At 44.3% G+C, this 13,150-nt stretch overlaps 1 protein-coding gene across 1 annotated transcript in view; it reads right to left on the reverse strand.

Annotated features, from left to right (window-relative positions):
* Positions 1-597: 597 nt before the first annotated feature.
* The window catches only part of MICAL3 (microtubule associated monooxygenase, calponin and LIM domain containing 3), a 165,082-nt gene continuing 152,529 nt past the window's right edge, over positions 598-13,150 (reverse strand). Inside the window, exons 41-44 of the mRNA XM_086609661.1 lie at positions 9,134-9,199; positions 6,677-6,776; positions 5,591-5,664; positions 598-5,508 (exon numbers count right to left, since the gene is read on the reverse strand). Of these exons, the coding sequence (XP_086465787.1) occupies positions 5,324-5,508; positions 5,591-5,664; positions 6,677-6,776; positions 9,134-9,199 (425 nt within the window). The 3' untranslated portion in view covers positions 598-5,323. The remainder of the gene's footprint in view (positions 5,509-5,590; positions 5,665-6,676; positions 6,777-9,133; positions 9,200-13,150) is intronic.

Consider the following 13,150-nt stretch of genomic DNA (forward strand, 5'->3'; position numbering starts at 1 on the left):
CGAGGGGCACAGCTCTGGAGGTGCACATCGCCTAGCTGACCTTCCTGAGCTGGCAGAGCGCAGAAGAGACACGGGCACGGAGCACGGGAGGCTTAACACGGGATTCCAGCACAGAGGCGTCGATGTCTTTCACTCCTTATTTTCCTGAGTGCTGCTCCAGCAGCGTCAGATGTTCACACTGGTACTGCGGGCTAAGGAAGTGAGCTACAGTGATGAAATACTAGTTCCTACAATTCCATTTACATCAGCTTCACCCCTTCTTGGCTATTTATTGTAATTTCTCTTCACAGGGAATCTGAAGAAACAATGTAAAATACGGAGAAAGGAGGACGACCATGTATTGAGGCTGTATCAAGATGGATTTGTTTGTATCGCAGATAATTCAGATGGGCTCCGAGTGTTCCAGCAAGAGGAGCAGAAGTCAGGCCCTTTCATACCCAGGTTTTTCTTTCATCTCAAGATCACCTTCCCTCAGCTCCCGGCTTCCTCTTTAATCATCATCCGTGGGAGTGAACGCAGAAGGGAGACAAACGGAAACTCCACCAACAAAAAGAAAAAATAATTAATGACTTTATTTTTTTTTTTTTTTTTTTTTTTTTAGTTCAGTTGGCCATCTGAGGTGCTAAAATCTCAACACCAACGAAGCAAGTGTGCATAAAAACAAACAATAAAACACAACCAAACAGAAGAAAACAGGCTGGAACAGAGTTGGTTTTTTTTTTTTTTTTTTACAGGTAGGGTATACGCTTTTCTGTTAACACTCCATACATGCCAACGATAAAAGCCTTGAACGATCTGAATATCAGAGTTCACTTTCGTACAACAGGGAAGATGCCGCAGCAGATCCCTTCACCTGGATCCGACTTCACACACACACACACGCATGCACGCACAGGTACAGAGTATTTAAATTACTGCAATGCCATCAGAACATGGCATCCTCCCCTTCGCATCTGCTTTCAGTCCCATCCTCATCTGCCCGGCTACCCTGCCTATAGTGGTACTCCGAGCGATCCAAAAGCAGGAACTTTTGGAAAGCTTCTCATCTCTGTTATTTTGCAACGGTCGAGAGCCAGCGATCTCTGTGAACTATATATACGGGCTGGTTTTTAGTACGCTTTAGAGTTCTCTTTACTGCAGACAGTGACGCCTGAAATCCCCAGAAAGCCCTATTGTGGCTTTTCACTTTGTACACGGGAGATTCCATAATGCGACACCTTTCTCATCCACTGGTGTCTGGTGTAAACACTTAGTTGAAAACTCATTTTAAAAGAATGTTAACCAAACAAGGTGTAGCTGTGAACGTTTTAGCAACGGCTGCTAAGAAAACGGAACTGCCGGCTGCTCTAGATCATGCAGTCTAGACCACTTACAATACCTCATAATGTTCAGGATTAGGATGTATAAAAATATTAAAAACCACCAGAGTGCACACAAATGTGGTGACTAGCTCTATGCAAGCACCGTGTTCTAAGAGAGGCCTAGGCATTGCACAAAACTCAGATTCTTGACCGTGGGGGTAACCCAAGGGTCCACTGGTGTCTTTACGTACAACAAATATTTACATAAAATGCAGAGACGGAGAGAGAGAAGGACAGACTTGTAAAACTTGCCGTTTGCTCTAAAATATGTTCAGCAACGCAGTTTGTGACATGCCCCAGCGAGACCATGGGGTACTGGTTAACTGAAAGAAGGAATATGTCTGGAAGTTGGAGCTGAAACATCTTGTCACCTCCCCACACGTTAGTTCTTTGAAGCTCAGGATTTTACAGCCACTTGTGAGTTTTAATGAAAACATGGCTAAAAGGAACAGAACAGTTTAAGAAAAAAAAAAAAAGGTACTGTGAAAGCAGCAGATTAGTTGTTTTGGCAGTCCTCACTCCCCCCATCCCCGTTTGCCTCCCGGGTGTTTCCAGGAGGTGGTATTCTCCTGCCTTCCCCATCGGAGACCGAAGTGCTTGCCCCATCCTCAGCGTGCCCATGTCAAAAAGAACACAGGCTTGGTTCCAGGCTCGGCTCTCCTCCTACTTGCCACAGGGAGGAAGCGGCCAGCCCCTGGTACGGACGTGTCGGATGGGGACGGGTGCCCTTGCGTGCCCACTTCTCAGAAGCCGAGGGCCTTTTCGCTCCCCTCATCCGTGAAATGGGCACAGGTCATTGAACGCACACAGCTGAGTCGTGTGCTGCTGCCCACCTGGGCAGCGCAAAGAGCTAGAACATCCTACTTGGATTCTGATACAAATAAGGAATCTTGTGGTCACAAGAGCCTTCTTCACCTTTAAAAATATAAAATTTGAATTAAAAATATTCAGATAGTAAAAAAACCCAGTATCTGATATGCAAGTCATATTCTTAAAGTGCAACTGAACAGCAAATACAAGTTGTGCCTTTTACAACCATCTTGATATAAAAAGGCCTTTTAACATTCCCTTTCGTGTATTTTTAATAAATTTGTGTGTGCGATGTTAGCTCTGAATTTGCATTTCACCTGAACCTCATGAGTTCAGGTTTAGGATACGCGCTTTTCCCCTGCAGTAGGGCAGTACACTCTCAAGTGATACCGTTCTTCAGCATTGCAAAGATCTGGCCAGTGTCCCCTGGCACGAAAGGGAAAAGTAGTAATCCGGTGTCTCTTCTTCAGGATTTCTTTATGTTCTACAGCTCACATTCAATGATCTTTTTTTAAAAGTTACATATGGTCCATATACCCAGTGCACTATAAAACGGACTGAGGCCATTTCTCCGCGCAAGATGGTTTACATTAAACTCCGTATCCAGCTTCCCTCTTTCTTCTCTCCTCCTCTCCAGCTCCTGCTGGCCCCTCAAACGCAGAGGATGTAAACTACCGTCGCCAGTTTGACTTGTGCAACTGGCCCCTGCTCTGGCAAATGGGGGGAATTCTGTTGGTTGGACGCTCTGTCGGTAAGCTAGCACTCCGTGATGCTGGTATGGCAGGTACCACTTGCTGACGGGCACAAAGTGGCACTGCAGCTGCCTGTCTGCTTGGTTTCATGAGCATCTGGATTTAATTTGTAATGCCTTAGCAGAAAACACTAGGGGGGATAAAAGGGGGAACGTTTGAGGTGGAAAAAAACATGTTTCCACAGTTAACGACCAGCACCGCTCAGAGTTTCTGGGGACAGTCCTACCCATTCTTCCTCAGCCTGAGGTATGCTCCTGAGTCAGAGGTGGATTCGAATCGTAGACCTTGGCTGACAGAAGACCTCTTTGAAGGAGGTAGAGAGCAAACAGCAAGAAACCACGCTGACTTCTGTCCTGGGGCAAAAGATAAAAGGATGTTCAGCCCTGCTTGGGTACCTTGCACCCACTGCTAAGCTGAAGGAGTCAAGTACGCTGTATGAACGTGCTTGGGAATGGGACGCTTTCTCAAGGACATTGGGGAGCAGGCTTAGGACTTCTTTAACAAGAAAAGAACATGGTCAGCATCCCAAGGGGGGAAAAAACCCACCTCTTAACATCACGTTAAGGATGGAACGCACACCCAACGCACAGTGCTCTTTCAGCTCTGTGGGACAAGGTCAGGACAGTGTGCTCAGGGGATCCGTCAAACGGTGACTGGTGCTGGATTGCTCATTGCATGTCCTGCTCGTTGCTTAGCGTACGATCACAATGAGTACCCTCCTGGCTGGAAAGGAGCAGCTTCGCTAGCAGAGCCAAAAGGAGCTTCTTCCAACAGATGCAGCAGGAAACGTGCTATTTTTGTTTTCATGGAAGTCCCTCTGGCTGTATTCTCAGGAGTGTGAGGGTCGCCTCTTTCAGGGAAAGAGACGCATATGGGATATTTCTACCTCATAGTTTTGGCTTTCTTGTTATAAAAATGTAAAATTTAAATAAATTATAGGTTCGTTAGTCCAACAGAGGGAATCCAGGATGCAGAAGAAAAGAATGCTAGGAACACAAATAGATTCTAACAACTCCATGAGTGCGCAGGATTTTGTCATAAAGGAAAACTTCTAGGGCAGGATGCATCCGTGGGTCCATAAAGGCTGCCCTTGCTGTGAAGCAGGGACCAATCCGCAGAGTGTCTTTCTCTAATAGAGTTAAAACACTCCCTCCACAATCAAATATGTGTAACAATCAAATTATTAAGAACACTACTAATAAATAGCCACAGGTAACAACGTCCAGTAATTTCGAAGTGGAAGTTGTAGGATGCAGCAGGCACACATACCCATCACTCGTCCATTTTTTTTCCTAAAAGGTACAAAAATGAATCTTCTTTCAAGTATTAAAAAAATAAGTTAATTGACATAAAAGGATCAAAGTGACTGAGGGCCCAGGCAGGTCTTAAGCTTCGTTTCCAATGTGCAAAAATAAAATACAGAGGAAAAAAAATAATAAAAACACTGAAAATTCTTAATGGTGGTTCAGTCACTTAAGGGCTTCTCTCTTTTAGGGGCCTAAGAGCCAGGGAACGCTGCCTGGTAATCCCCCTGCCCCAGCACACACTTACCACTGTCCCACAGTCCGTATTTTCCAGTGTCAAAACAGTCACAACAAAACCAGAACAAAGCGGCCCACCAGCCTCTGAGCTGTGGCCATGAAGACGAAGGCCAGCAGTAGCTGTCTCTCCAGTGTGTAGCAAAGCAGAAGGGCATCTTCCCTCTCTCTTCTGCTCCTCTTTTTTCCCCACAAGATTTAGGAGGCTATGAAAGGGAGAGAGTCCTCCGATGCCCACGTCTCTCAAAACCAGAAGGCAGAGAATTCCATCACACATACTAGTAGTATCTTCTCTGTCTCACATGTCTTCATATCCATATGTAACGATCACCTGCAGGTTTCTTTGGTGGGGAGGAAGACTAAAGCAAAGAAGGTGTTGCCCCGGGCTTCTGGAGCTCTCTCGGACAGCTGACTCCACCATACAGGCTGCTGTGGTTTTCCAGAGAGGGTTGCCCCTTCCCTCCCTTTTATTAGAACTCGTGTAGCAAAAACAGGAAAGGAACGGACTGCCATAAATCCAGTTTAGTTAAGGGTACTTCTTCCCTTAACCTCCTTCCCCACACATGGATTATTCCTCTCCCTGCTACCACACGCACAAAAATACGGTCCATCGTATAGGACCTCAAGGAGACTCCACAGTCTCGACCTCATTATCTTCAACTTGGCTTGCAGATATGTAAAACTTAAGCTTCTGGAACCAACACACTTATCAAAAGGCTTCTGAGTGCTTCAGACCAAATCCCTGCGTGCTGTCGGACCCTTCGGAGGTTTCCCCTTCAACATCTTCCTATCCATGTAATTCTGGCGAACTCAGGGTAGGCCAGCTGGACAACACAGACCAGCAGAGGTAAGTGTGTTAAGCTCAGGACCAGTTCAAGCTAAAACCTTTGGAAAGCATGACTGCCTCCAGGTCCTTGTCTTCTTCTTTTTCTCGAAGACGTTGCTCCTCAAGGAGAGCCACAAGAGAATCTCTCTGCTCCACTACTTCTAGCATCTCGTTCAGGATCCTCTTCTCCTCTGAGAGCTCCTCATCTGTCTTCAGATGATCTACAGATACCAAAAACTATCAGCATACACAAGGCCAGAAATAAGCACACACAATCCAGGTAACATTCCCTTTTGCTCTCACCTTCTACCGCCATCCTCTCCCGGAGTTCCTGCTGTAATCGACTCTGCCTGTCTTCCAGTTCTAGCTCCCGAGCGCTGGAAGGGAAACATCAGGAATCCAAGTTCTGGGTATATTAACATGCTCCATACATTGCTTCATATCCATTCTCCGCTTCTGCTGCCCCTCTAGATATCTGCTACACGTTTTACCAATCTGTTTTGGAACAACTCTTAAAACACCTAAGATAGGTGATATAGATATATAGATATGTTATAGACAGCTCTAGGTTTTAAAAGATTTAAATGTACTTTCAGCATCTCAGGTTCTTTACCTTCAGCTAGGAAGTGCAATACAGAAAGTTGAGCGGATTATGGGTGGGACTAAATCCAAAACAGTGTGAAGGAACAAAGAGATCTGCAATCACTGCAAAATTATACTTTACGTATCTCCTGCTACCTCCTGCTCGAAAGACAGAGTTACTCATCAACTAAGGACGTGTCAAACCTTTTTGAATTCCAATGCAGACAACACCTCGGGCTTTTCTGACACAGGCACTAAGACAATCAGCTTCCACACTGCCTGGGTCAGCTGACGTACTCGGAAAGAAATTTCAGTGAATTTACAGCATGAGGACTGGGAAGGCTCCAATTTCATCAAGAGGAAAAAAGCCTCATCATCTGAGCCCAAATGAGAGGCACTGGGGTCCCACTACAGCAGAGGGCCACATGGCACAGGTGACAATTAAGGGCTTTTGGCTACACCAAGAAGTGGACTCCAGCAGAACCAGGAGGAATCACACATTATTTCTGCATAGCTCAAAACCACTTGCGTGAACGAGACGTGTTTTATCCCAGAACAGCTTGGGAAGGGCTCAGAGGTTTAAACACACATCCGTCCTTCTGCATGTGCACAAACAGTTGCAACTTTCATTTCTTATTGCTATTATTCCTTCTTCTACCACTTTCCTAAAATGTATTCATATCTCAGCCAAGAATCAGCCTAAGACAACTGCTGATCTCCTGACATTATGGAGAAGACGGTGCTGACGGATCTTCTAGTGCTATTTCTAACATAATCCCCCATTTGAAGCTTTGCACTTTTACTCACAATATCATCAGTTCGGACTCGTAGCGAACCAAGGCATTCTTCTCCTGCACCAGCTTGAACCACTCCTGCATCAGCTTGGGATCATCCTTCTTACCCATGCCTGTCAAAAAAGAAACCTGGTAACTTTTCAGGTAACGCCCGTCAATCCTTACAAGTCCAAACTGCAAAAACAACAACGGGGCAAAATGTGCAAAGAAAGCCGAGCAAGATGCTGCCAGAGCACTCCCAAGCCGGGTCCGTTCAGTTTGCCTAGAGCACACGGAAGAGTAGAAGTCACCTCCAAAAGGATTCTCTTCTCTTTGGAGCCTGATTTTTTCAATTTTTTTTTTTAATTTTATTTTTGCTTTCTGATTTTCTTGTGATTGCTTGTTTCTTCCTCACCCTTAATGCAGAAAACCTGGATTTCTGTAATATTTCACTTTTCCTTTCATTAGAAGAGCTTTATATATCTTCATGCCAGCTACTTAAACATATGCTCATCAGAAACGAACTCAATTACCACTCCATGTGTTTTACCTTTATTTTCTTCAATTGCACGTCCTCAATCTTTTCTTTTACCAGCCAAAAGTAACATCTCTTTTCTTTTTTTCAATAGCTAAATAAAACTTTTCTGACTGCTCCTCCTAGCCACATGTATCTATCCATCGAGAAGATCCCCTCTGCACAGCGAACACAGAAACTACTTCTACTGTATTGCACATCACTGCTGGAATGAAAAAGAATCCCCAGATACATTAGCTAATATCAAAGCAGAATAAAAACACCTTGGGCCTTGGCCACTTAGTACAGAACTAGAACAGTTGGTATTTTGTTTAGCTTAAAACCAACTCCTGAACTTACTCAGTAGTCCACTGATGAACTCGTATCTGCCAGGAGTTACGTGGAATAAACTGCAGAATGCTGTTCCCAAGGCTTTCTGTTGATATTTATCAAATGCAAGAGCTTATCAGGGAAGCTCCTCCTAGCAATCTCCTGGTCTGGGCGACTGATTCCACACTGAACTACCTGCAGATGAACGCTGTCACTTGTACCAGACACCATCAAGGACACCAGCAGTGTGCCTGCATGGACGTGGAGGCAGGAGCAGGGCCTCGGGTCAAGCTCAACAGCACTTTTGGGTAGCTGCACCCTATCAGCTTGCACTGCAGGTATCCTAGGCACCCTAAAGCACCTAACATCCCTGCCTGAGTTTGTTACTATGTGTATGTACTATCTGTATCAAGAGCCAAAGCTCTCAAACAGTCATTTTGATGCTAAAATTAACCGAGCAGCAAGCTTACTATTCAAACTCTGGGAAACACTTCACAAATACCACGTTAACGACTATTTAATTCAGACCTGTGCCCTGCCTCCAACCTCAGGATCTCAGACAAATGCTGCACTGGAAGCTAAACAAAGGAGAGACTACAATTCCTATGAAACTGCAGCTTAGGCTGAGAATATCTGCCTTGGAAAAATCCTAACAACAGACCCTCGGGGAATACCAGACCCAGTTTTACCACCCTAAGAGCCTCGGGCTCTGTGGACTTTGTAGCAGTGTGTTGCTCAGTTCCAAGCATTCCTTTCTGAGCATCTCTGCACAGTATGCCCGTGTGGCGACAGGAGAGGGAGACCGTACATGCAGATGTCCAGTGCTGTGGCGCCATGAAAGCACTGGGAAGTCTCCCCATCCTTTCCGATGCCGGGATGTATAGAAAACAAATGCCTCTAAGAAAAAGCCAAAAACACAACGCTACTGACCTACGAAATACGTAAGTATTTTTAAACAGCCAATGAGCAGAGGAATAATGGGAGGATTGGAGAGGGAGCACTGACAACTGATGTGAGGGAGCACCATGGAAAGCAGAGTAAGTGGTTAGCAAAATTACACCATGAACACACAAACAACCCCTTCCCCCATGCCTTGGCAATGGAAACTCTACGGCAAACTCTGTTTGGGACAGTTGAAGAATGCACTCAGCAAGACAGGCGAGGGAAAACTGCTCTAACTTAAGGTTTGTTGGTTTTAAAGTTCAAGGATGTTTTCACAAACGAGTCCTTATAAAGACACAGTATTCCTTTAATCCATATAGACTAATTAAAAGGCCATTTAAGGAAGGAGGTTGTCTTCCCTTATCCCACCTTCCAAACATCTTTCAGGAGGAACAGAGAAATTGAAGCCACCAAATGAAAACAGAAACTTTCGAGTGTGACACTACTGCTCCCACCGCTGCTGCCCAATGTCCCTCCCAGTCACTACACCTTCCCTAGCACAGCTGGGACTAGCAAAAGGGATACTGTTCCTTCAGTAACTTGCCACTGGCTCAGAGAAGCTGGTTACCAGGTTGCTACTGAGAAGGTTGGTTTGGGGACACAGCAAGAAAAGGGCTGAGGGCCCTGTGGTCACTAGCTGACTAGTGCTGCTACGAGAACCCAGCTGCGGTCAAGGAGAACAGGGAGCGTGTGAGGTTACGTTACCTTCATGGGCACAGCAAGGGCAGAAGGAGAGAGGTCTACGACGTGGTGTCCCGGCATTGGGCTCAACTTCAATAGGACCAAACGAGGAAGAGGAAGAGGCAGGAGAGGAAGAGGAAGTTGGAAGTGGAACGGAAGAGGAGGAAAGGGGTGAAATAAAAGACAAGCAAAGGACAAAAAGCATAAGAGTGAGAAAGAAAGGAAACACAAGAAGAAAAGAAAAGAAAAAATACAAGAAATGGAGAAGCAGAAACAAGGGATACAGTCTACAGATGAATAATGTCCCTAATAAGCACAGGCAACAGGTAAGAGGTAGGCTGAGGTACTGGTGAACTCCTACTGAGCTACACAAATACCAGGCAGGAGGTTATTCTTACTGTACTTTTTCCTAACGTCCATTTTTCAATCACATGGTCTTTAATCAAAAGGTTTGTGAACAAGATGTCAGGATGAGCAGAGACGAATATTTAACTCCTGCTGATAAACATCAAATTTCAAGCAGGGTTACAAAAAGTCTCGTCTGCATGCATAAGACACCAGCTGTAAGCAGCCACCCTACCTTAAAGCTTTATCAGGACCATGCTCTTATCATCATGGCAGCATCCACTGATGGTAAAAGTGTCCTTTTTAATGGAAAATAATTTCTTCAGACAGGGAACATCACAGGGACAGTCTGATTAACGTGGAACCAGCCTGTGAGGATCTGCTGGGTCAAGTATGGTGAGCACACATGTACTCAAGGGGACTGTTGGGCTTAGAGGGGAAAAGGCTTTTACATGGATTTAAAAAAAAAAAAAAGTGATTCTCATCAGGGTCTGCAGGGACAATGACCAACCAAGGGCTTTGCAGAGTTAAAACAGTAAATTTTAAGCTCTCCCTTGACATTCTCATTTCACAAAGCATTTTAAAGCTTACAAGTCCTGGTAGTATCAGTGACTTACTGAATCTTTTAAATCTTTTCTGGTGCCCAGTGAAAGACAAACATTTTTCATCTCTGAACTGGTTCAGCTGTTTTAACACCAAGAGTTTGCTTTCCAGCTGTACTTAACGTTACAGAGCTAAACAGTAGGAAATAAGCAACATCACTAATAGGCACAGGAGAACATATGCACCAGGAAGGTGATGAGCCTGAAACATCAGAGCCAGCAGAATGGAACGCTTACTGCTCTCAATGCACAGCCACCTTTATAAAGGGGAGACGTTTCTGTGTTGGGAAAAGGCATAAACTCCACAACAATATGGTAAGAAAACCACTTATTTTGGAGAAGTCAGCAGACCTTGATATATGTGGTTCAGAGAGCGCTTTACAGAACTAGACTGCTGGCGAACTGGGAAGGCCTTAGAAGGGACCATCACAGAACTAGACCAGCACACAGGACACACTGGAGTGAGAGGGAGAGCACGTCGGCTTCGAAGCCTGTGACTGGGCAGCACCGCTTTCTCAGACAGGGAGCAACCTCTGTACTGGGAGCAGGAAGGGGCAACATCAGGAGAGGTGCCACAGTCGGCCATATGACAGTTACAAATGAAGCATCATACCAACATTAGTCGACAGTACCAGAGCCTTAATTCTAGTTGTTCAGAATTTTCCAACTTCTTAATTTAAAATGAAAAAAATACCAGGGCTTTTTTTTCCTACGATTGCCATTTCACAGATGAGGTTACAAAAGCAAAACCAAACAAGAAAAACCCCAAACCACAAAGGCATTGTGAAGAATGAGCTTCCACACAAAACAAACACAGCATTTGGTGCATGATACCTATTATATTTTTGATTTCACATCCTATCTTATTCAGCATTAATTCTTTTATATATGCTATTAAAGATACACATATCAAATGCTATATGCTATAAACTCTAACTTGGGGGGGGATCAAGAGATGGACATTTAACTATAAGAAAAAATCCAATTTTTCAGAGTTTGAGGTTTCATTCAGAAGTGTGTGTGTGTGGGGGGGTGTTGATAACAAATGCAGCTCTATTTATACATTTCAAACCACGGACATATAGACTTGGTGAGGAATTTCCCATTTGCCATATTTGATCTGAAAATAAATACCTGGTATGTGAAAATGCCATTCATCTCATTGCAACATGACCACAAACTAAGAACTTTTGTCATCAGTGAGCAGACGCTCTGATCCTAGGAGAAAATACCACCTTTGGCCTCCAGTAAAATGCCACAGGACTTACATAGTGAAGGCTGTCATACAGAACCCGCTCCCTACAATTGTGTTTTCTTCCTTTGCTCTTAGTTGGGCTGTTTTTTAACAGCAATACCACCCTCCCACTCTTGTTTAAGACAGAAGTGTCCTTGAGTCAAGTTACAAAGTCCATCGTATCTATAATAGTCCTGCTACTGGGAACGTTAACATTGCTTTCCAGCAAGATAACAAACATAACCTCTACTCCTAAGATCCTTTCCAATTACTCCAGACATAAATTATAGTTGCATCAGTGAATACAGGTTATATGATTGTGACAATTGCTTTGGAAACAACTCTGTGCTGCCCAGGATGGTTAGCCAGCCTTTAAGAAGTTTTCTTTATGTACTGGAGGTCCTAAACAGTGAGGACAGAGTGAAGTGCGACTTGAAAACTTACCTCTTATGGTTCTTTAAAGTTGTGGAAACTATACCAATTATTATGTTTTAATATATGTATATGTATCATGCAGTAGAATTTAAAATATATTTTTGAAAACTCCTCTAAGGTGATAGTCATGAAAACTGCCCCCCATCCTTGCTAACAGGGAATACCGACACATGTGGTATGGATCCTATATGCAGGCTGAAATAGGAATTTTGTAATTTTAAGAGGAAAAGTATTTTATCATATTTCCTGAAATGGAGAAGGATATCTCACTGACAGTAACAAACCTTTAAGTGTACTCCATGTCACACATTTCACTGTCCCTTCAGATGAACTCTTTCAAGAAAAGGCCTCATAACTGTTTTGGAAATAGAGAACCAAGGGGAAAAAAGAAGTGATTTGCTAAATGGAAAAAGTATTCCCTCCAGCTGATATGTTTAGACAGTGAATGTATCACCAGATCACTCACATTCCTGTCAAGGCTAATTTAAAAAAAAAAACGACAAACAACTTCACAGCAAGAATATATATTTATGTTTAGAGGCAATCCTGGGAAAAGGCTGAGCTTGGATAGTTCTCCCACAAATAGTACTGAATAGTAGTTCACAGTGAGGTGTCAAAAACTGTCTCATCTACCTTGCCCTTATCACTTGTCTGATGACATAATGAAAATCCTTACATGTCGTCTTATTCCTCCCGAAGCCAATCCTACAGTATATAGCATTATTAGTATATTATTGTCTGGAGAAGAGATGCCACCAACTCATGGGCTCATTAAATTAAAGACAAGATCATCACTGCAAGACAATTGTCTTCGCCATGGAGTCAGGGCCAGATGGGAAATACTCTTTGGATAAGCAAATTAAAGAAAAAACCACAAACCAATCCCCTCCCTTTTCTGTTTAAGTCTCCTCCACCACCAAAAAACCCAGGCCAGGTCTGGCGACACAGGTCTTCAACTGCAGCACGGAAAGCATGCTGCCAGCAGCGGCAGGACCAGCTGCCCACTGCCCCACTGAAGCAGTTTGCTCAGAAGGAGCTGAAGGGTCAGAGAAGAACCATTTCTGGGACCATTCACTTCTTTGGTCCCACCTGTGCTGTCAGCAAGAGTCTGAGGTGCGACTACAGCTTCTGAACAAAAAATTAGAATCATAGAATGGTTTGGGTTGGAAGGGACCTCAAAGATCATCCAGTTCCAGCCCCCCTGCCACGGGCAGGGACACCCTGCACTACACCAGGTTGCCCAAAGCCTCATCCAACCTGGCCTTGAACACTTTCAGGGATGGAGCAGCCACAACTTCTCTGGGCAACCTGGTCCAGTACCTCAACACCCTCTGAGTGAAAAATTTCTTCCTTAGATCTAATCTAAATCTGCCCTCTTTCAGTTTAAATCCATTGCCCCTTGTCCTATCACTACACACCCTTGGA

The sequence above is a fragment of the Tauraco erythrolophus genome, chromosome 4 (genome assembly GCF_009769465.1).
Source record: "Tauraco erythrolophus isolate bTauEry1 chromosome 4, bTauEry1.pri, whole genome shotgun sequence".
NCBI lineage: Eukaryota > Metazoa > Chordata > Aves > Musophagiformes > Musophagidae > Tauraco > Tauraco erythrolophus.